General features: G+C 46.1%; 1 protein-coding gene across 1 annotated transcript in view; it reads left to right on the plus strand.

The window, feature by feature from the left end:
• COASY (Coenzyme A synthase) overlaps positions 1 to 24191 on the plus strand; it is a 71646-nt gene that overhangs the window by 11820 nt on the left and 35635 nt on the right. The window contains exons 5-6 of the mRNA XM_068263998.1: positions 4679 to 4868; positions 11290 to 11354. Coding sequence (XP_068120099.1) covers positions 4679 to 4868; positions 11290 to 11354 — 255 coding nt within the window. The remainder of the gene's footprint in view (positions 1 to 4678; positions 4869 to 11289; positions 11355 to 24191) is intronic.

The raw sequence follows: 24191 nt of genomic DNA on the forward strand, positions 1-24191 counted from the left end.
TTTGAGCTTTTGCTATACTCTAACATTGAGGCAGAAACGCTTCTGCAAACCGCAAAAGTGCTGCAGGACCCACGTTTGCGGTTTGCTAAAAAACCTCAAACCACTGGTGTGCACCATCCCATTGAAATACATTAGCCAAGCGTTTTCACATGCGGAAGTGGTTTGGAAAACGCTACAAAAACCGCTCGGTGTGCACCAGGCCATACATTGCGATAGGGAGTCGGCCAGTAACAGTCAGGGGGTGGAGCTTAGTAGGGTGAAGCACTTTTCCCTGCTCATAAAAATGTCTCATACTGATTTACTGTTATAGGGTTCCTGTAATCACTCCTAGAAAAATGTGACTTTTGGCTAAAGTCAGTCTTTTGTAGACAGGAAGAGGAAGGCTTGCGGCAATGTTCCCTTCTTTTTCCTTTTTACAGTCAACAGTTTAGTAAGTAAGTTATATACGATTTGTGCATGGCAGAATGGCTGCATATATTTTAGTATATGCAGCAGACTGCCTTGACATGTAAATTAGAGGCAACCTGCCTTCAAAAAGTCTCAGTGTTTAGTCACGTTTATACTGCCTGATAGGAAACATGTCATCTGAACATCTGCGCACTCTAGATAACGCACTGCAGCTTTTGCGTCAGCTGGAGCACCTCCACATCCCAGGAAGTGTAGCATGTTCCATTGGCTTTAATGGCCATGGCGATGAGGTACGTTAGGTGGAAGCAATGTAATGCGTGTAAAAGGGACTTAAAGGACACCCGAAGTGAAAATAAACTAACGAAATAAACAATTGTATCTATCCTCCTTCTCCTAAAAAATGACTTTTTAAGATATTCCACGGTTTGATTTTATATTTAAATCTACTTTTTAAAGGAGAACTGTAGTGAGAGGTGTATGGAGGCTGCCATATTTATTTCCATTTAAGCAATACCAGTTACCTGGCTATCCTGCTGATCCTCTGGCTCTAATACTTTCAGCCATAGCCCCTGAACAAGCATGCAGCAGATCAGGTTTTTCTGACAATTTTGACAGATATGGCAAGATTAGCTGCATGCTAGTTTCTGGTGTAATTCAGACACTTCTTTAGCCAAATAGATCAGCGGGGCTGCCAGGCAACTGGTATTGCTTAAAAGGAAATAAATATGGCGGTCTCCATATATCTCTCACTACAGTTCTCCTTTAAGTTTTTACTGTTTTTATTGTGTTTACTCAATGACACATTCATTGAAGTATTCCAGAGCTAAAATCTATGAACTATTGACCCTTTTTATTTCTTTCCTGCTCTCAGAAGCCATTTGCCAATGGCAAATCTGACCCAGTCCTGACAGGAACTGCCACTTACATACCAGATGTTTAACTCTTTCAGGCAGAGAAAGATAATAAAAAAACACAACATAATTATTTGTGTGCCAGGCACTGTACATACACATGTCTATCTCATGTCACATGTCACCTCGGGTATCCTTTAAAGTGGTATAAAACTCAGCATTTTGTCTTTGCTCTAAAAGATTTACAGCATAAAATCTACTAACACACACAGTGGAAAGCTCCTTGCTTCAGTGGGCAGCTTCTGGCCACATCCGAAGAGGTGATAACATTATCTTTTGTTTATGTTCCTACTTCTGCTATATTCCTTGCTGTGCTGAAAATGAGCTGTGCTGAAAATGAAAATGTAGAAGCAGAGAGCATAGAAGTGATGACTAGATAGATTTAACATATAAATACAGCAGCTATGCCAGAAAATGCAATGTCAGCTTTCAGAGCAGATAAACTATACTTTGGGAATTTGTAAACAGACAATATTACTTGTGCACAAAAGCAGAGATGAAGTTGAGTCCGGCACCATCCACTTGTATGCTCTTTCACTTTATTGTTAAATCACTGACATCACAACGTTTCGGAGGACTAACCTCCTTTATCAAGTTAAGTCAGCATCTAAATCTATTTTCTCTCCTTTGGCTAGATACCTTGATGTGGTGCTCAGACCGTATGTTGTTGCGGGCAAGTCTTATCTAAGAGATACATCCGTGTTTATTGATACTATTAAGAAATTACCATTGATTCCAGAAGGTGCATTATTGGTCACGTTGGACGTTGAGAGCCTCTACACCTCCATCCCACACGATGGGGGTGTAGAGGCGGTAGAATCCATGTTAACATGTGCCTCAGACTTCAGTCGTGCACAGATTAAGTTTTTGTGTAACTTGTTACAAATAGTGCTGAAATACAATTACTTTTTGGGTGAGGACCAATTTTATTTACAGCTGAGGGGCACAGCGATGGGCTCGAATGTGGCCCCCTCCTATGCAAATATCTTTATGAACTCATATGAGGAGACGTTTGTGTATCCTAGTGAGATATTTACTAGCAATGCCATATGTTGGCTACGTTTTATAGATGATATCTTTTGCGTATGGAGGGGGTCACGTTCGAGCCTTGTACAATTTGTTGATATGTTGCATGAACAATGTCCTGCTATACGTCTAACCATTCATAGTGATGACCGGAGTGTGAGCTTCCTTGACACAATGGTGAGTGTCTCTGGAGGTAGGCTGGGTACAGACCTTTATATTAAGCCTACAGACACCAATTCGACATTGTGCTATGGAAGCTTTCACCCTATGGCCACTAGAAATTCTATTCCTGTGAGTCAGTTCCAAAGAGTTTCTAGGATAGTTGATGATGCAGCAGTTAGAAAGACCAGATTGGATGAAATGCAGGAGAAGTTTATTAAGAGACAATATCCATTGAGACTTCTCAATAGGGCAAGACAGAAAGTCGGGACATCAGTCCAGGGACAGACCCATCGCAGATCTGGCTGTCAGGTTAGAATTCCTTTTGTTAGTCAATTTAGTGTTTATAGTGAAAGAATAGCGGGCATCATACGCAGCAACTGGAATTTGCTTAGAGTAGCATTTCCTCATGTTGAAGAATTTCAAAATTACCCCCTTATGTCATATAAACGGGCCCCCACACTAAGGGACAAGTTGGTGAGGGCAGATATGGGTCCATTGAGTGGCAGGGTCCACAGAACCTCCCGCCCTAATGGCACTTACCCGTGTCTTAATTGTGTTCATTGTCATAGTGTTACTAAGGGTAGCTACATATGCCATCCTCATTTAGGAACTAAGTTTTATATTAGAGGCCAATATGATTGCAATTCACGTTACATAGTATATGCATAAAAATGTCCTTTTGGTTTGCTGTATATAGGACAAACCACACAACCTATGAAAGTACGTTTGTCAGCCCATAAAAGCACTATTAGAAATAATGTAAAAGAATTGTCAGTCCCTAGTCATTTTATACAAGCCAATCACTCAGTGAGTCAGCTTCGGTTTCAGATATTGGAGCAGGTTCCTCCATTGAGACGAGGAGATAGGCTTAAAAAACTCCTATACCGTGAGGCAGTATGGATCCGTAGATTGGATACTTTAGAACCTAGAGGGATGAATAGGGAGTATGACATGCTTCCATTTATATAGTAGATTTCAGTCACCTTAACATTTAATAACTCCTTCTTTTTATATTTTAAATCATTTATTTATTCTGAGTTGCTGCATATGATGCCCCATGATAGATATATCCATCTATTAGCACTTTAGTGAGTATTTAGTTTCGAGTAGCTAGATGTTGCAATGTTTGTATGGACGCTATGGGCGGGTGGAGAGCGTCCCGCTGGTTGCCTAGATACGGCGGGCAGGCGGACAATGACGAGGTCCGCCCATCCAGCTGACGTGTTGCGCTGCCGGGAGGTGGAGTTATTCTCCCCTCCCAGGGACACAAGTCTCCCGTCAGGTCCGCTCCTGGGGGCGTGGCCTGACGCTATGTCAACAGGTGACTGTATCCCCATTGGGCGTGCATTACGCGCTGCCGGGAGGAGGAGTGACGCTCCCCTCCCTGGGACATAAGTCTCCCGTCAGGTCCGCTCCTATGGGGGCGTGGCCTGACGCCATGTCATCAGGTGACCGTGTCCCTATTGGTCGGCGCACACGGAGGCAGCACAGGGGGATGGCTCTCCACATACGCGCATGGCCACTCCTACTGTGCTCTCATTGGAGACACAGCGTGTTGCATGGTTATGAGAAGTCCCCTATCAGGTCCGATTGACGGACAGCAGGGGATTGGTCGCTATAATGCGACAGGCACAGCTGATTGGTCTATTTTGTACTAACTGAATATAAAAGGAGACATAATTGTGAAGTGATTTAGATGCTGACTTAACATGATAAAGGAGGTTAGTCCTCCGAAACGTTGTGATGTCAGTGATTTAACAATAAAGTGAAAGAGCATACAAGTGGATGGTGCCGGACTCAACTTCATCTCTGTCTATTTGGAACTATTGGCTGTCAGTTCTATCTCCGGGCACATCCCATATCATCTACTGGTGAGCGGCGGTCTTCTACTTTCATATTGTGCACAAAAGCAAATATGATAACTGTATGGGTAATAAAGTAGGAAAACAGATTTTTATTGAATGGTATATCAGAGTTTTTTTCCCACTTTGAAGGACAGTCTTCTCCAACCTGGTTTACAGTTCCTTGAATTCATCTGACAGGGGAAATCAGGTTTGCTTAGTTCTGCTGTTTGGTAACAGGTACAGATTTTGGCCACAGTCTTTTTCTCATAAAACCTAGGGGCTGGCATTGCAGACTTTGCAAGTGATAACTTTCTCTTGTTTCTCCAGGTGAATCCCAGCATCCCACTCAGGCCCTACATCATTGGTCTAACTGGAAGCAGTGGCAGTGGAAAATCCTCTGTAGCTAAGAGACTGGAAGGCCTTGGAGCTGCTCTTATAGACTGTGATAAATTAGGCCACCAGAGCTACTTACCTGGAGGACCAGCCTACGAGCAAGTCATTGAGGAGTTTGGCCCAGGTATTGTGTGTGTGTGTGTGTGTGTGTGTGTGTGTGTGTGTGTGTGTGTGTGTGTGTGTGTGTGTGTGTGTGTGTGTGTGTGTGTTGGTTGGGATTTCTTTGCAAATGTTTACTACTGTTAATATAATAATATATAATATATTATTTAATAATATAGCCTGTAGGCTATATTATTAAAGAGAACCCGAGGCGGACCAGCAGGGGGGCAGATGGGACACAGCGGTATGTTCCCTTATGCAGGACATGCCTCTGTACCCCCCCTCACGCTGCTTTCTGCCCCCCAACACTGTGCTACAAAACTCAGAAACTGGCAACAATAATTGCCGCTATTCCAGAGGGTAATGGGAAGAGAGTAGGGATGCTCATTCGGATTCCGCGGAAATGCAATTTACGAAACTCCGATCGGAAATGCAAGTGCTGTAGGCGGATTTCCGCCGGAAATCGCGGAAATTTCCGCCGGAAATCGTGGAAATTCCGCCCGACTTTAACATCGATTTTCTCCAAAACTGTAAGGTCTTTTTGAAAACTTTTTTTTTTGCATCTTGTTCAAAAGATTCTTTTTAATAACCTCTGAAAATTTGGTGTTTCTAGGACTCAAGAGGGCTTTGCTATTAACCACTAAAGTCGGCAGATTTTTACTGTAATGTAAAATGCAGAAAATCTGCATCTGCCTACCGTATATACTCGCATATAAGCCGACCCGCATATAAGCCGACCCCCCAACTTTTCCCTGAAAAAACAGGGAAAAATGATTGACCCCCATATAAGCCGGGGGTAGGAAATGCTGGATTGGTGCAGCCCCCCAGTGTGTCCCAGTATAGCTAGTATAGTGCCCAGTATAGGTAGGTAGTGTCCAGTATAGCTAGTAAAGTGTCCAGTATAGCTAGTAAAGTGTCCAGTATAGCTAGTAAAGTGCCCAGTATAGCCAGTATAGTGCCCAGTATAGCCAGTATAGTGCCCAGTATAGCGCCCAGTATGGGTAGGTGGTGCCTCAGTTTAGCTAGTATAGTGCCCCAGTATGGCTAGTAAAGTGCCCAGTTTAGCCAGTATAGTGCCCAGTTTAGCCAGTATAGTGCCCAGTTTAGCTAGTATAGTGCCCAGTTTAGCTAGTATAGTGCCCAGTTTAGCTAGTATAGTGCCCCAGTATGGCTGGTAAAGTGCCCAGTTTAGCCAGTATAGTGCCCAGTTTAGCCAGTATAGTGCCCAGATTAGCCAGTATAGTGCCCAGATTAGCCAGTATAGTGCCCAGTTTAGCCAGTATAGTGCCCAGTTTAGCCAGTATAGTGCCCAGTTTAGCTAGTATAGTGCCCCAGTATGGCTAGTAAAGTGCCCAGTATAGTGCCCAGTTTAGCCAGTATAGTGCCCAGTTTAGCTAGTATAGTGCCCAGTTTAGCCAGTATAGTGCCCAGTTTAGCTAGTATAGTGCCCAGTTTAGCTAGTATAGTGCCCCAGTATGGCTAGTAAAGTGCCCAGTTTAGCCAGTATAGTGCCCCAGTTTAGCTAGTATAGTGCCCAGTTTAGCCAGTATAGTGCCCAGTTTAGCTAGTATAGTGCCCAGTTTAGCTAGTATAGTGCCCCAGTTTGGCTAGTAAAGTGCCCAGTTTAGCCAGTATAGTGCCCAGTTTAGCCAGTATAGTGCCCAGTTTAGCTAGTATAGTGCCCAGTTTAGCTAGTATAGTGCCCAGTTTAGCTAGTATAGTGCCCCAGTATGGCTAGTAAAGTGCCCAGTATAGCCAGTATAGTGCCCAGTATAGCCAGTATAGTGCCCAGTATAGCGCCCAGTATGGGTAGGTGGTGCCTCAGTTTAGCTAGTATAGTGCCCCAGTATGGCTAGTAAAGTGCCCAGTTTAGCCAGTATAGTGCCCAGTTCAGTTAGTATAGTGCCCAGTTTAGCCAGTATAGTGCCCAGTTTAGCCAGTATAGTGCGCAGTTTAGCCAGTATAGTGCGCAGTTTAGCCAGTATAGTGCCCAGTTTAGCTAGTATAGTGCCCAGTTTAGCCAGTATAGTGCCCAGCATAGGTAGGTAGTGCTCCCCCCCAGCTCCCCGCACCCCCCTGCTGTTACCTGCTTAGGCAGCGGCCGCTTCCTAATCCGCGTTCCCCTTCTGAAACTTTCTCAGAGTGTATCACAGCAGCGCGCCCGGCGCTGCTGCTGTGACGATGCAGGGGGCAGGAAAGAGCGCGGCTCCCTATAGCGGCGATCTGTATCGCCGTTACCAAGGGAACCGCTCTTTCCTGCCCCCTGCATCGTCACAGCAGCAGCGCCGGGCGCGCTGCTGTGATACACTCTGAGAAAGTTTCAGAAGGGGAACGCAGATTAGGAAGCGGCCGCTGCCTAAGCAGGTAATAGCAGCGGCGGCCGCGGGGGGAGCGGGGAGGGGGGGGGAGCGGGGCGTGGACCACCCACCACTAGACCACCAGGGAAGACTCGCATACAAGCCGACCCCCCATCTTTTGACCCCCTTTTTGGGGGTCAAAAATTCGGCTTGTATGCGAGTATATACGGTATTTTCTGCATTTTACATTACAGTAAAAATCCACCGACTTTAGCGGTTAATAGCAAAGCCCCCGTAAGTCCTAAAAACACAAAATTTTCAGGGTTTATTAAACAGAATCTTTTGAACAAGATGCAAAAAAAGTTTTCAAAAGGCCTTATAGTTTTTGAGAAAATCGATATTAAAGTCGGGCGGAAAGCAGAATCGGTAATCGGTACATGACGGAATGCGGATTTACCGCGGAATTGGAAATTGGCATTCCGACCATCCCTAGAAGAGAGGGATTGACTGCTCAAAGCGCCCACTGGTGGTGTAGAAATAGCCATAGCAACCGTATCATCTGCTATGGGGCCCTGGGGAAGAGGGGGCTCAGATGGTACTTGATGCGTTCACTATTAACTTTGTTGTTCCACCCTCTGAATTTCTCTCAGTGCTCATGGACTATAAACAGTGTGCATACTGACCATCTCCCTCACTTATAAGGTTCCCTGGTGTCCAGTGGTCCCCCTCCATCCTATACAGTACCCTGTTGTCTAGTGCCCCTCTTCCCTCCCCATACAGTACCCTGGTGTCTAGTGCCCCTCCTCCCTCCCCATACAGTACCCTGGTGTCTAGTGGTCCACCCTCCCTGCGCTATACAGTTCCCTGGTGTCTAGTGGCCTCCCTTCCCTATACAGTTCCCTGGTGTCTAGTGGTCCACCCTCCCTCCGCTATACAGTTCCCTGGTGTCTAGTGGCCTCCCTTCCCTATACAGTTCCCTGGTGTCTAGAGGCACCCAATCCTTCCCTACACAGTTCCCTGGTGTCTAATGCCTCCTCCATCCCCTATACAGTTCCCTGGTGTCTAGTGCTCCTCCCTCCCTTATACAGTTCCCTGGTGTCTAGTGGCCTCCCTCCCCTATACAGTTCCCTGGTGTCTAGTGGCCTCCATCCCCTATACAGTTCCCTGGTGTCTAGCTGTGAATAGATTGAGATCGGCACCCATCTAGCATAAACATTTTGGAAGGAACAGGAGTGCCAGGAGCCCTCTGTCTTTAAAGAGTACCAGAGACAAAGCACCCTCATGTATTTTACCATATATATCAATGGGAACATGACAGTAAACACCTACCCTGCTCTCTGTTTCATTCTTCTCAGCTAAATCTGCTTGTATCAGCCCTGATAAAAATCCTCGACTGAGCATTCAGTCTAGCGTTCATCGGAATGACTATACCTGAGTCAGTCTTCTGTAATGTCTTTTCAAGCCCAAGTCTGCCCCCTTGTGGCTCTGCTTTCCTGCTATTTATCCTCGAAGCAGCAAAGCAGAGCCACAAGGGGGCAGGCTTGGGCTTGAAAAGACATCACAGAAGACTGACTCGGCTATAATCATATGGGGCAAAGCTAGACTTGAATGCTCAGTCGGGATTCTTATCAGGGCTGATAACAGGCAGATTTAGCAGAGAAGAATGAAACAGAGAACAGAGTAGGTGTTTACTGTCATGTTCCCATTGATATTTATGGTAAAATACATGAGGGTGCTTCGTCTCTGGCTCTCTTTAAGTACCCTTTAGACCAGCCTTTCTCAACCTTTTTTGACCCGAGGAACCCTTCGGAAAATTTTCAAATCTCGGGGAACCCCTGACGCGTGTGTGTGTGTGTGTATATATATATATATATATATATATATATATATATGTATATGTATATATATATATATATTTCATATATTTTAGATTCATTACACACAACTGAAGTAGTTCAAGCCTTTTATTGTTTTTCTTATTGATGATTTTGGCATACAGCTCATGAAAACCCAAATTTCCTTTCTCAAAAAATTAGCATATTTCATCCGACCAATAAAAGAAAAGTATTTTTTTAAAACAAAAAAAGTCAACCTTCAAATAATTATGTTCAGTTAGGCACTCAATACTTGATCGGGAATCCTTTTGCAGAAATGACTGCTTCAATGCGGCGTGGCATGAAGGCAATCAGCCTGTGGCACTGCTCAGGTGTTATGGAGGCCCAGGATGCTTCGATAGCGGCCTTAAGCTCATCCAGAGTGTTGGGTCTTGCGTCTCTCAACTTTCTCTTCACAATATCCCACAGATTCTCTATGGGGTTCAGGTCAGGAGAGTTGGCAGGCCAATTGAGCACAGTAATACCATGGTCAGTAAACCATTTACCAGTGCTTTTGGCACTGTGAGCAGGTGCCAGGTTGTGCTGAAAAATGAAATCTTCATCTCCATAAAGCTTTTCAGCAGATGGAAGCACCTAGAAGGTCTCTGCAGCCAGTGTCCATCCCCTCCTCCGGAGATTGTGCAGAGAGGGGGGATGCAGGTCTGCTGGAACGTGACAGCCACGCAGAGGACCCCGCATGTCACAGAAGTTAGAAGACAATGAGGCGGATAGGAGATTTGTGGTGAAGCAGGAACCACCTTTGTAAAGAGGAGAGCAGAGCAGAGCAATCACCCGGGGCTTTGTAATCATCTTTGCTCTGAGTAGGAAGTCCCGCAGTGACTGCTCTGCTCTCTATAATCGCTCTGCCGCTCTCCATCCTGACTTCCCTCAGCCCGGGACACAGGCAGGCTATCGCGGGAGGGGGGATCAAGCCTTCTATAGCGGGAGAATCCCGACGAAATCGGCGCGGTTGGGGAGTATGCCATTTCTGTGGCTGCTTTGCCCGTTTGTGTGCTGCTTTCTGCCCCCTTTCTCTGGCTGCTGTCATTGGTGTCTGGGAGTGCAGGGAAAAAAAACCCATACTTACCTCCTTCCTTGAAGCTGGGATCCTGTTACAACTCCCACGCGTGCCGGAACTATAGAGCTGGCTTCGGGTGATGCGGCTGCTTTATAGATCCATCCGCCGCATCACTCGCAGCAGCATGAAGGAATCCTTCTGCTCTGCTGCTGCAAACCTATGGAGAAGCGGGACTATAATGTCCCGCGGAAGTGTCAAATTGACACGGAACCCCTGGAGAGTTCTCGCGGAACCCCAGGGTTCCGCGGAACCCCGGTTGAGAATGGCTGCTTTAGACAGTCAGTCCAAGCATCAAAAATTGGGTCAACACCCTCAAGGTAAAAAAATGTAAGCAGCATTTTTTGTATTTTTTACTGATTTTAAAAGACATGAAATAAAGAGCTATGTTTTATTGACGAGATATAATACATTTTTTACTTGGGAGGTGCCGACACAATTTTTGATGCTTGCCCCGGTGTCTAGTGGCCCCTCCCTGCCCTATACAGTTCAGTGGTGCCTAGTGGTCTTTTCTCCCCTGCACAGTCCCCTGCTGTCAAGTGAATTCCCTCCTTCCTCTATACAGTTCCATGGTGACTAGTGCCCCCCTCTTTTCGCCTATAAATTTTCCTGGTGTCTAGTGATCCTTTGCCCTATACAGTTCCCGGTTGTCTAGTGGCCCTCCTCCCACCCATAAACAGTTCCCTGATGCCTAGTGGTTCCCCTGACACTTCTTAACAGTTCTCTGGAGTTTAGTGACCCCCTCCCTCCCCTATACAGTTCCCTGGTACCTAGGTTTAGTGTCCCCCCTTCCTCCCCCATCTGGTTTCTTTGGTAATATAGGGCTTCACCCTCAGTATAGCTTCCCTTTTTGTCTAGAGTGGGCCAAATATAGTGCAAAGTGGGGACACCACTTGCAGTCCAAATTCGATGGCTCTGAGGGCCAGAAGAGTTTGACATGTGTGCTGTAGGCAGTATTTGATTGAGATACGCACCAGCAGTTCTGTATACCTCTGTCAGCTGCAGGTTATGCAAATCTGCCTCCAGTGTTGAAGACCACAGAAACAGTAATATCAATAGTGATTACTGTGTGCAGAATGAAGCATAGAAATGCATGTGGATCCTGTGAGGTTATGTGGTAATCATTTATCAGTAGGTAGCATATTCTGCTGTCATGTGAGTACCTTTGGCCTACTGACTTTTCCCCTTTACTCTCAGATGTCGTGTGTGAAGATGGGACTATAGACAGGAAAGCTATTGGTCGCATGGTGTTTGGGAATAAGGTGAATAATAATAATAATTAACTTCTGTTGGCTAGGGATTTACCTTTGTCCTGTGGCTCACAGACAAGTGTTTGTACAGTAAACTCCTCATCAGTATATGTACTTAGAAAAATAATGCCATGAAAACTGTTTGTTAACCTAAAAATATCCTAGAGGAGAGCCCTTAAAGGACTTACAAGCCCAAATAAAAAAAATAAAAAAAAGTCTGTACCTGCATGAATTTTGAAGGCACGGAGGACACCATCTGCGCCCTCCATGCAGTTCCGCCGGGTCCCCGCTGCTTATTCTACTACCGGCCGGATCCCGACCCCACAGCCCGGGTCGGGCTCTCCTGCCTCCTCAAATATAACCCACCGGAGGAGGCCGCGGCTGCGCAGTCCGTACAGACGCGAGTGCGGCTGCGCAGCTCTAGAGCCTCCCTCCCCGATCCACGCTACAGGCTATTTCCTGTAACATGGATCTGGGGGTTGGCCCTAGAGCTGCGCAGCCGCACTCGCGTCTGTACGGACTGTGCAGCCGCGGCCTCCTCCGGCAGCCATTTTTGAGGAGGCAGGAGAGCCCGACCCGGGCTGTGGGGTCGGGATCCAGCCGAGGGGAGAATAAGCAGCGGGGACCCGGTGGAACTGCACGGAGGGCGCAGATGGCGTCCTCCGTGCCTTCAAAATTCATGCAGGTTCAGACCTTTTTTTTTTTTTTTTCTTTATTTGGGCTCGTAAGTCCTTTTAAAGAGAGACTGAAGTGAACAAAAATTGCTGTTTTTACCTGCTAGTTCACTTCAGTCCTCTTATTAGATCTAAACCGCCGCATCCTCGCCGCAAAGCGAGCGCTTTAGACCCCCCATATGCCGGGGGGGTGGGGGGGGCAATCCTGCCGGCGCTTCCTGGAAGGGGCAGAGCTTTCAGCTGCAACTCTGCCTCTCCCTATGTCGATTGCCGCCTCTCCCCGCCCCTCTCACTCTTCCTTCACAGAGAGGGGTGGGGAGAGGCGGAGATCCGCGCAGCGATTGACGGCAGAGCTATAGCAGAAAGCTCTGCCTCTCAGGGCAGCAGAATCCACAACCAAGTTGGTCGTGGATGTTTGCCCGGGGATTTGGGGGGTCTAAAGCACTCGTTTTGCGGCGGGGATGCAGTGGTTTACACCTAATGAGACTTCTGAAGCGAACTAGCAAGTAAAATATTTTTGTTCGCTTCAGAGTCTCTTTAAAGAGAACCAGAGATGAAGCACCCTCATGTATTTTATTACATTTATCAGTGGGAACATGACAGTAAACACCTACCCTGCTTTTAGTTTCATTGTTATCTGCTTAATTAGTCTATTAGCAACTGTGATAAGAATCCACCGACTATTCAGTCTAGGTTTGACCTGGAATCATTATAGCTAAATCACTCTTCTGTGGAGTCTTTTCAAGCCCAAGCCTGCCACCTCCTGGCTTATATTTCCTGCTTTGCATACTGAGAGCTGGGATGACATGGGAGGGGCTGCTCCTGCTGAGAGAGAAGCTCTGTGGCTGCAATATGATCCCTGTGTGCTCTGTGTGCTCTCAGCATAGATACTGATGACTGCAGTTTCATTCCTATGAGAGACACTTCCTACAGGCAGCTGTACATCATACCAAAATGAAAGCACATAGATGAAAGGCTGCATTTAGCCTAGATAGCAGCATAATCTTATATAGCCTAGACAGCACATCCAGAACAACTCATAACCCGGAAGAAGAAGGGATATGAGCCGGCGGCCATATTTGATTTTTCATGGAGCAATAATGGATAAAAAACACTAAAAAAGGCACACCAGAGCGGCGAAATTATCAGGTAGAGCATCTATTCTTTACAAGCTATCAACTGATATGTTTATTTTGTGTGAAACGTTCATCTCTGGTTCCCTTTAAAGCAGTAGGATTAGCCATACTATGCCAGGGGAAAAAAACACATATATAAGTAGATAAATACTTGATCTACTTACATAACACATGTATTGTACTATCCACGTTTTGATTTCAGTGAATGTTATATAGTAAATGAAGAGAATTATGTTCCTGGTGGGAACCATGTCTTTTGCCCACAGTTGAGGCTGAATCCTGATGTCATTTTGCCCTTTACTTTTATTTTATTTTCTCCTCCAATCGCTGAGTTACCTCAGCCTTTCTTGTAAAGACAAGTGAGCAGGGGATCGTGTTTCAGATAAGCAGATAAGCAGGGAAAAAAATGGAAGAGGAGCAATATATTATAGATAAAAAGAACCCCCAGCATGCAACTGTTTGGCACTGACTACTAAAGGGCCAGTGCTCCTTAACCATTTAAGCCTTCTGGACGTAGTAGCTACATCCAAAAGGCCATGTGCACTCCCGCGGCCCATCGCACGCGTGTATGCGAGCTCCCGGCCGCGGATCGATAGCCCAGGAATCAATCAATCGGGAAATGGTGCCCGATGATTGATTCCTCTCCCCGGCAGAAAAAGTGACCTCTTCTCTCGGAAGCCTCGCTTTTTCTGCCTTTTACACCCCCCTACGTCCCTCTAAGCGTACATGTTACGCTTAGAGTGACGTCATATAAACAAACTCAAGGTTGCCATCTTGTGGCCAAAAAGTAAAACTACATCTACATATAAAAATTAAAAAATTAACACATATTTACATAAAAAATTACTATTTACATCCCATCCTCCCAAAAATACCCAAATAAAATGTTTAATTAAAAAAAAAAAATTACAGTTAAAAAAAAAAAAAACAACATAAATATTTACCTAAGGGGCTAAACTTTTTAAATATCCATGTATAGATTAAATATTTCAATTTTTTATTATACGCTTGTAAATAGTGATGGATGCAAAACGGAAAAAATGCACTTATTGTCGCCATGCATTGTGATAGGGACATAATTTAAACGGTGTAATAACCGGGACAAATGGGCAAATACAATACGTGGGTTTTAATTATGGAGTCATATATTATTTTAAAACTATTATTGCCTAAAACTGAGAGAATTAATTTTTTCTGTTTTTTTTTTTTATTCTTCCTGTTAAAATGCATTTACAGTAAAGTAGCTCTTAGCAAAATGTACCACCCAAAGAAAGCCTAATTGGTGGCGGAAAAAACAAGATATAGATCAGTTCATTGTGATAAAGTTATAGGCTAATGAATGGGAGGTGAACATTGCTCAGATGCATAAAGTGAAAACTACTGAAGGCTGAAGTGGTTAAAGAGGAACTATCACGAAAATCTTAAAATTTAAAACACATACAAATAAGAAGTACATTTCTCCTAGCATAAAATGAGCAATAAATTACTTTTCTCCTATGTTGCTGTCACTTACAGTAAGTAGTAGAAATCTGACATTACCAACAGATTTTGGACTAGTCCATCTTTTCATAGGGGGGTTCTCAGGGTTTTCTTTATTTTTAAAAGCACTTAGTGAATGGCTGTTGCTCCATCCAGCTGCCAAAAAAAGTGTGCAGGGAGGCGGGCCAGCATCTTTGTATAAATCTTTTTCAGGGAATGTCTTTATAAAGAATAAAGGCCATGCTGAGAATCCCCTATGGAGAAAAGGACTAGCCCAAAACCTGTTGGTAATGTCAGATTTCTACTGCCTACTGTAATGGCCCATACTCACGGGCAACTTTTTTTGGCCTGTCGCCAGCACACGTGAGAGTGTGTGCGACAGGCCGGCGACAGCTCGTCGCCAGGTCCCTCCGCGTACACACGCGGAAGAGGGACCAGCGGTGCGAAGGAAGCTGTCGCCGACATTCCTCCTCCCCCCGCTGGAAGCGCCGTATTCTTTATGAAGGTTGCTGTTGCTAGTCCGCATACTCACGTGGACTAGCGACAGTTGCAGTGGAGCCAGGCGATTGACCGGGTCAATCGCCTGGCGACATCAGCGACGGTTCGGGGTGCGCGCCCGTGCAACGCCGCATACTCACGGGCGACCTGTCGCCGCAACACGCGCACGCCGCGTTTTGCAGCGACAATTGTAGCCCGTGAGTATGGGCCATAAGTGACAGCAACATAGGAGAAAAGTAATTTATGACTCATTTTACAGTGGGAGAAATTTACTTCTCGTTTGTATGTGTTTTAAATTTTAAGATTTTCGTGACAGTTCCTGATAACTCCAAATTATAACAGCAGAAAAAGTTTTGAAAGTTTTGAATGCAGGATTAGCATCTTTATCAACTAATACACTCAGACACTGTAACAAAAAACAAAACAAAACTAGCCCCGGTGGGGGAGGGGGGGGGGATGAGGGATTGTGAATCCAGAGTTGTCCCCCCTGAAAATACAGCCAACAAGGATGTCGGCTGTGGCACAGGTGTAGTAGCATATATAACTAGTGGCTTTACCAATCAGGCTCAGGTGGAAATGGCCAAGCCCAGTTGGGCCTGCTCTACTGTGCAGGCTTTTTCCGCCTGAGCCCGATCGGAAAGCCGCTATTGCTCCTGCACAGGATCGTGGTAGGTAAATATTTATCTCGCCAGTGTTAGGGGGCTGCCAGCGCTGGATTCCAGAGGGTGAAGAGAACAGGGAAAGCCTCGTTAAGGTGCATACACACATCAGACTATAGTCTTTGGAAAATGAAAGATCACAGACCAATCTTACCACCCTTCATGTAGTATGAGAGCCATACTCTACACAGTCTTTTCTATGGAGCTGAACTCCCCATCAGAAAACATCTTTGCAAGATGCTGCACACACAGATGCTGTACAGACACAAAAGATCAGTATCTGCAAAAGATCTGTTCCTGCCAAAAATCCATTCCTGCAAATTGCAATGATAGTCTATGAGATGTGCAGATCATCATACACACATGATTTAACTGACATTCATCTGCAGATCAAATCCACCAGGATGGATTTTCAGATCTGTGGATGATTGCTTGATCTGCAGATGAATGTCAGTTAAATCATGTGTGTATGATGATCTGCAGATCTCATAGACTATCATTGCAATTTGCAGGAATGGATTTTTGGCAGGAACAGATCTTTTGCAGATACTGATCTTTTGTGTCTGTACAGCATCTGTGTGTGCAGCATCTTGCAAAGATTTTTTTCTGATGTGGAGTTCAGCTCCATAGAAAAGACTGTGTAGGGGGGGCGTGGCTAGTGGCCGTTCAAGATGGACGCATCCTAACTGAGCTCCGCACACCCTGACTGCATCGGAGCATATCCAGCGACACCCAAGCTATCACATACCCCTCTCCCAAGGTGATCCCCGGCCAGCAGACATCTGGAGATCGATGGGTGGCAGAAAAGGCAGCCGGACGGAGGAATCCAGCACTACCTCCTCTCAGCAACCTCGCGCGCGCCGTTCCAAGATGGCGCCGGGCGCGAGCCAGAGGGGAGAATCAGACAGCCCGGACAGTGACTCAGATGGCGAGAGCCAGTCCACCATTCACAGCGCCCCGCAAGCTCGGAAGCAGAAGCGAGACCCTGTGTGTAAAACCCCAGCAAATCTCTCAGCCCGAGACCAGGCGCTCCTGGACAGCTTCAAGGTAATCTTGCAGAGAGAGCTAGAGGAGGCCACTGGTAAGCTTGCTGCTCGCCTCTCTAAGGAAATTAAAGATCTGGGGGCTAGGACCAATGAACTCGAGCGGCGAATGGATAATGCCGACATTGTACTAGATGACCACGAGAAAGATTTAGAGACAGTCCAGCTCCGTATGGAGGACTTTGAGAACAGGGTCCGCAGAGGCAATTTGCGAGTGCACGGCCTCCCTGAAAGCATAGACGATCTCACCTCCACAGTAACGGCTCTCTTCCAAGAGCTGGTCCCCACTATTCCGATAGACCGTCTCGAATTTGACAGAATACACAGATCTTTGGGCCCTATCAAACCACAAGGCCCTCCCAGGGACATAATCATGAAATTTACCTTCTACAAGACCAAAGAGACTATATTACGCGCCGCCAGGGACAAAGCAGATCTGGTTTTCCAAGGGCATCCCTATCAGATTTTTACCGATATAGCACAAGCTACAATCCAAAGACGCCGTGAAATGAAACCCTACATCAAGGTTTTCCAGGCTCACGGTATCAAATATCGATGGGGTTTCCCCTTTAAGTTACTCTTCTCCTATAACAATCGGGACTACGCAGTTACCAACCCCGAAGACGCGCAGAGAAAGCTGGAGCGCCTAAAGTTGTCTCTGCCTGCTTCCTCACCCTCTCATAGCCCGGGGCCGCCTAACTCACCGCCTCTATGGGAAAAAAACAAATCGCAACGCCAGGCTAGGCTCCGCAACAAAGATAGGCCCCTGCCGGCTACATCCTCCGACCCAGGCTGAGGGCCTACCCCACAAATATTTGTTTTCCACTATTCCGGGCTCAACGCTATAGTCAGAACCCACTACCGGGTCTTGAGATGACGAGGCTATTTGAAAGTGCCTTTGTGTTACAGTCACTGTTTGAGTTTAAGTTTGAGTTTATTTTCACATATGTCTGACGCGGTCTCGTTTTACGGGGCCTTACCATAAACAGGTCTTTCCACATGTGTTACTATCTCCTCCTAGGTTGGACTATTTCATGAGCCGGACGATCAGATGCCTGGACATTTGTGCGCACAATTAATCAGGTTTAATAGTAATATCAGACCTAGTCTAAATAGACCATATGCTTTATATGCTATACGTGTTATGTGTTAACTGTTGACCGTGGTTGTTACCAGCTATAGGTGTCGTTACCTTTGTTTTATTTAGTTATATTTCTGGTTAAAAGTCACTCCTTGCAGTCAGGGTGGGCTCACCCCCCCTTAGCAGGCGAATAATGTTTTTCGCTTGCAACGTGACCCTGGTCCCGGCGCTCACGCGCCGAGACCGATACACGCTGAAAATTTTGGCCCCCTCTGACACCCTGAGGTGGAGCAGGCCGGTTTGTTTGTTCTCCTTCTTCATGTTAGTTCTTCTTTCACTCTCTTTTCCTAACTTTTCCTCTCCCCTTCTGTGTCTCCCCTACCTCACCCCCCCAATCTGCCACAGCCTAGCCATTGTATTACCCCATCAGCCTTTCTCCCCAGCGCAATCATGACAGCTCCAACCTTAAAAATAATTTCGCATAATGTACAAGGGTTCAATTCTCCCCAAAAACGAAGTAAAGCTTTTCACTATTACAAAACTTCCCATGCTGATATAGCATGCCTTCAAGAAACTAGATTCTCTAGAACGAGTTGCCCCTCCTATATGAACCGGCACTTCCCATTGTCTTATCATGCTTGCGCTGCAGAAAAGGTTCGTGGTGTCACAATCGCATTCAGACGCGGCCTTCCCCTGAAGTGCGAGCACACTCTTGCTGATCCTACCGGGAGATACCTTCTCTTGAAGGGTACGCTATTTGATAATAAGTTAACTATTGTCTCCTATTACGCTCCGAACAGATTCCAAGAGCGTTTTTTGTCTCATCTTTTGCAGGTTGTGGAAAAGCATAGCGAGGGCATGCTCATACTATGTGGTGATACAAATATGGTATTGGACGTAAAAATGGACAAGGTATATAGCTCTGGCTCTACAGCAGCTCCCCTCCCAATCTCATCCTCCCAATCTAACACTGTTGCTCGCCTTTTTGCAGACAGATACCTGCTAGATGTTTGGCGAGAGCTAAACTCGGTCACACTAGACTACACCTTTTATTCAAATCCCCATGGGAGCTTCTGTAGAATCGACCATTTTTTCATCCATGCCTCTTATCTTTCAAATGTTGCCTCGGCCAAAATAAAGTCGGTTACATGGTCGGACCACGATCCCGTACAAATACAGCTCTCATCCATGGTGCCCAGGGGGAGGGATTATAGATGGAGGCTGAATGACTCCCTGCTAACTAACCCTGACACTTCCTTGAAAATACATTCCTTCCTCACCGATTATTTAGACCTCAATACGGACTCAGTCGATTCCGTAATAACTCTTTGGGAAGCCCTGAAGGTCTCTGTTAGAGGCAATATTATCAGCTTAGCCACACATCTTAAAAAACGTAAATCCCAAGACATTTTGGACTTAACTAATAAGCTAGAGGCGGCAGAAAAAGATTGGAAGGATAACCCCTCCCCCAATCACAAGATAGTTAGAGATGGACTGAGACTGAAACTGGATTCACTACTAAGCGAGGAGGTTGAGAAGCAACTTAGGTGGCAAAAGAACACATACTATAGATGGGCTAATAAGCCCCATACTTTATTAGCTAACAAACTAAAAAAGCGCAAATATAAACCCCCCACTTTACGGGTCAAAGGCCCTAACGATCACTCTACGGTCAACCCCTGTAAAATAGTCGACCTATTCCAGAATTTCCTCCAAAACTTATATAAATCGGCAGGCAAGATAGACAGTCCCCGACTCGAGTCATTTTTCTCCTCAGTCCATCTTCCTAAACCCTCCACCACTGCCATTGAAAACCTTAATGCAGATATATCCTTAGAAGAAGTCCTGCAGGCTATAAAAACTCTTAAAAGTGCCAAATCACCGGGCCCTGACGGGTTTTCCCCCCTATTCTATAAAAAATTTGCTCCACTAATTGCCCCCCTACTAACTAGAATGTTCAACGATTACAAAAGCGGTAACCTCCCGGGGGCCAGCTCCCTTCAAGCCAATATAGCCATGCTTCCTAAGACCGAATCTGAACCCATCGAGATTAAGGACTTCCGTCCAATCTCACTACTTAACGTAGATATTAAGCTTTTAAGCAAGATCTTAGCTGCCCGCATTAACTGCTTCCTTCCCCAAATAATATACAAGGACCAAGTCGGATTCGTCCCAGGCCGACAGGCGTCTGATGCGGTGTATCGAGCAATCCAGGTGTTTGAGAGCTTGAGAGACAGGAAAATCCCTGGTGTCTGTTTAAGCATAGACATATATAAAGCCTTTGACACCATCTCCTGGGATTACCTGTACTTCCTGCTCCAACGCTGGGGCTTCGGCGCCCCCTTCCAGGCCTGGCTCCAGGCCTTATACTCAAATCCCTCAGCCCAGGTATACTACGCAGGGTTCTCCTCACCCTGATTCACAATAAATAGGGGAACTCGTCAGGGGTGCCCCCTCTCACCTATATTATTTATTTTGGCCATGGAGCCCCTGGCGCAGATTATACGCAAGTTCAGAGGAGGTGCAGGGTTTCGAGTTAGCAGGTTCTCAGCACAAATTAAATCTTTTTGCTGACGACCTTTTGCTTTTCCTTTCCAGCCCCAGGACCTCTATCCCCGCCCTATTGGCCATCATGGATGAGTTTGCGCAAGTATCGGGCTTGACCATCAACCCACATAAATCCCTTTTAATGAATATCACTTTGGAGTTGGGGGAGTGGGACTTGCTGAGTAAAGAAGTCCCATTCCAGTTATCCACTAGTAAGTTACCATACTTGGGAATAATCCTAACCCCGAACCACAGTTCGCTATTTCAGGCTAATTACTACACCCTGGCCAGACAGGTTTCACAATACATTACTCAATGGTCCTCTATGCAGTTATCGTGGCTTGGCCGTGTCAATTCTGTAAAAATGACTTTGCTACCCAAAATACTGTATTTATTTAGGTTGCTCCCGGTATGGATACCACCCCATTTCCTGAGGCTTTTACAATCCAGGATTAATAAATTTATATGGGGGACATCCAGGCCAAGAGTTCCAAAGACTACTTTATATGTCCCCAAGCACTCTGGAGGATTGGGGTTTCCCAATCTGCAGGCCTACTACCAGGCGGCACAAATAACCACTCTGGTGAGCTTGTATAGAGGTCCTGAAATGCCTCAATGGTCCCTTTTTGATATAGTAGCAGTAGCCCCACAATCTGTCCAATGTTCTATCTGGCTACCTCCCAAGATGAGGCCGCCTCTTATGAGCAAAGTCCTTAGACATTGTCTCCGCGTTTGGGACACTTTTAAATATTCCAAGAAATGTCTATCCCCTACCCTCCCTTTACTTCCCATTATAGACAATCCTCTATTTCCCCCAGCATTGGAAAGCCCAGCTTCTTTCATATGGTGGGTATCGAAGCAGCTCCTTCTGGTCTATCACTTAATTAAAGATGCAAAGGTTGTTAGCTGGAACTATCTACAAGAAAAATACCAAATCCCTGGGTCAGAATATTTCAGGTATCTCCAATTGAGGCACTGGGTTCAGTCATTACTTGCAAATGCCCCAGATACAGACCTTCCACTCTCAATATTTGAGTCAGCTTGTCTACGTAACCCAGGGGATGGGGGCATGATTAGTAGGCTATACCCCTCCCTCATGGACCCTGGCCCATCCTTCAAACATCCCTACATCACGAAATGGGAACTGGACCTACGGGGGACGAGGCCTAATGAGGAATGGGCCAGGGCCTGGAGGAACACATTCCACATTTCGATTAACCTGGGCCTAGTTGAGTCCTCTCTGAAAGTTATGATGAGGTGGTACTGGGTCCCTTCAAGATTGGCCCATCTGGGAGGTAATAACTTATGCTTTAGAGGCTGCCAATCCACAGGTGATCTTCTTCACACTTTCTGGTCTTGCTCCATGCTCTCCCGCTTTTGGTCTAAGGTCTATAGGTTGCTTCAAGCGGTCTTTCATAAGCAAATCCATAGGGACCCGTGGTCAGCATTACTTCATTTTCCCATCGACCTCCTCACTAAGTCCCAAGGGACCCTAGCCCTTTTTATATTTGTGGCAGCCAAACAAACCATTGCTAGGGCATGGAAGAAACAACTTGTCCCTTTTGAGGAGGTGAAAACCAGAGTCTCTAACTTCATGATCCAAGAACAACTAGCAGGGATCCTCCTAGACAGAAGGGACAAGGTTGACAAAATTTGGGACCCCTGGAAAACTTACCTCGCTATCACTGGTCACAATTAACCCTTCTTCAGGTAACTTACCATAATAAGGCAGTTGCCTTCAGTACTGTGGCAGGCCACCACCCCCCTCCACCCTCCCCCCCCCCTCCCTCCCTTACTAGTCCTCCTTTTTCCTTTCTTTATCTCCTCTTTCTTTCTCTATGTTTAGGTCCTCCCTAAGAGGAACCGAGGTTTGATTTATGGAAGGTAAGGATCTCTGTCCCCTAGAGGGCAAACCGGCCACTCTGGGCTGGCGAGCCCGGCTAGTTGTAATGGGAGTTTGATCTCTCCCCAGTCTTTTTCAGCAGGCAGCCTATCTTGATTCCAGTGATTTGTGCTGAGTGTGCCGTGTGCATAAAATGTTGTTATATAAGAATCACTATGTGCTGCTATTTGGGACATGTTATCCCCTTGTCTTGTCAAAAGCTGTTTTTTTTCCTTGAAAACCTCAATAAAACTATTTGAAAAGAAAAGACTGTGTAGAGTATGGCTCTCATACTACATGAAGGGTGGTAAGATTGGTCTGTGATCTTTTATTTTCCAAAGACTATAGTCTGATGTGTGTATGAGCCTTTAGCATCCAGAGGCTTCCCTGTCCCGAGGCACTACCCCCCAGGGGCTGTTTTTGTTTGTTTGGGGTTTTTCTTTACAGATTTTCTTTGATAGTAAGAAAAAACATGGGGACAAGGGATGAATCCTTGGTGTTCCCCTCCACCAGCCTGTGTCCTCCGGAAAACCATTGACAAGCCCTTGTTGATGGCTCACACATATTGTTATATGTACCTAGGCCTACCTCCAGCCCCCTTCAGGCATTTGGCTCACTCGTTGTCCTCCCGGACCCAATCGATCCTCTGCTAGCTGTCCGGCTAAATCTTCTAGTCGCTGACAGTCTGCACATGCGCGGCTGCTCGCACATCCCCATCGCGCTCCCATCACTGCACAGAGCACGCCTGGCAATGGGAGCACGTTCGGGATGTGTGTGGCCGGCACGCGCATGTGCATTAAATGGTAACAGGCAGCGATTGGAAGACATACCTTACCAGGACACCCAGTGGTGGATCGAGGCGGCCCGGCAGGAAGGGGAGGCTGAGGAAGCCCCAGGTATGTATAAATGCTTTATTTTTTTCATCGCTTCCTTTAAAGGGGTTCTGTGGTATTCTAAAAATCAAACAAGCTGACACTTACCTGTGGCTTCTATCGGCCCCCTGCAGCGGTAATGACCCACGCCGTCCTCTTCCATTGCGCCATTCCCCGCCGCCGGTCCCAGTTTAATATTCGTCTAAAGAGACAAATAATGGTCGCTCCCACACGCGTCATCGGGTCCTTACTGCGCAGGCGCAGTACGAAGTTTTCTTGTACTGCGTCTGCGCAGTAAGCTCCAGTGATGCGCGGGAGCAAGCACGTGCATGGTCACGGCCACGCAGCTGCAGTGGTAATCACTTGCGTGATTACATCGGGACCAGCGGCGGGGAATGGCGCATTGGAAGAGGACGGCGTGGGACATTACCGCTGCAGGGGGCTGATAGAAGCCCCAGGTTAGTGTCAGCTTGTTTGATTTTTAGAATACCACAGAACCCCTGTAAGAGTTAAAGAGAACCAGAGACAAAGCACCCTCATGTATTTTACCATATATATCAGTGGGAACATTAGAGAAAACACCTACCCTGCTTTCTGTTTCATTCTGCACTGCACAGCTTGCTTCTAGTCAGCCCTGATAAAATCCCAGACTGAGCATTCAGTCTGCCTTTGCTATAATGATTCAGCTATAATGATTACTGAGCAGAGCCAGCAGAGGGCAGGCTTGGGCTTGAAAAGACACCAGAAAACACAGACTCAGCTATAAAGATTCCTGAGCAAAGCCAGACTTAATGCTCAGTCGGGGATTTTATCAGGGTTGATAAGAAGCAAGCTGTGCAGTGCAGAATGAAACAAAGCAGGATAGGTGTTTTCTCTAATGTTCCCACTGAAATACATGGTAAAATACATGAGGGTGCTTCATCTCTGGTTCCCTTTAAACAAATTGAGTTGTTATCTATGCAAAAAAGCTTGTCTGAG

This window comes from Hyperolius riggenbachi, chromosome 12, assembly GCF_040937935.1.
Source record: "Hyperolius riggenbachi isolate aHypRig1 chromosome 12, aHypRig1.pri, whole genome shotgun sequence".
NCBI classification, from domain to species: domain Eukaryota; kingdom Metazoa; phylum Chordata; class Amphibia; order Anura; family Hyperoliidae; genus Hyperolius; species Hyperolius riggenbachi.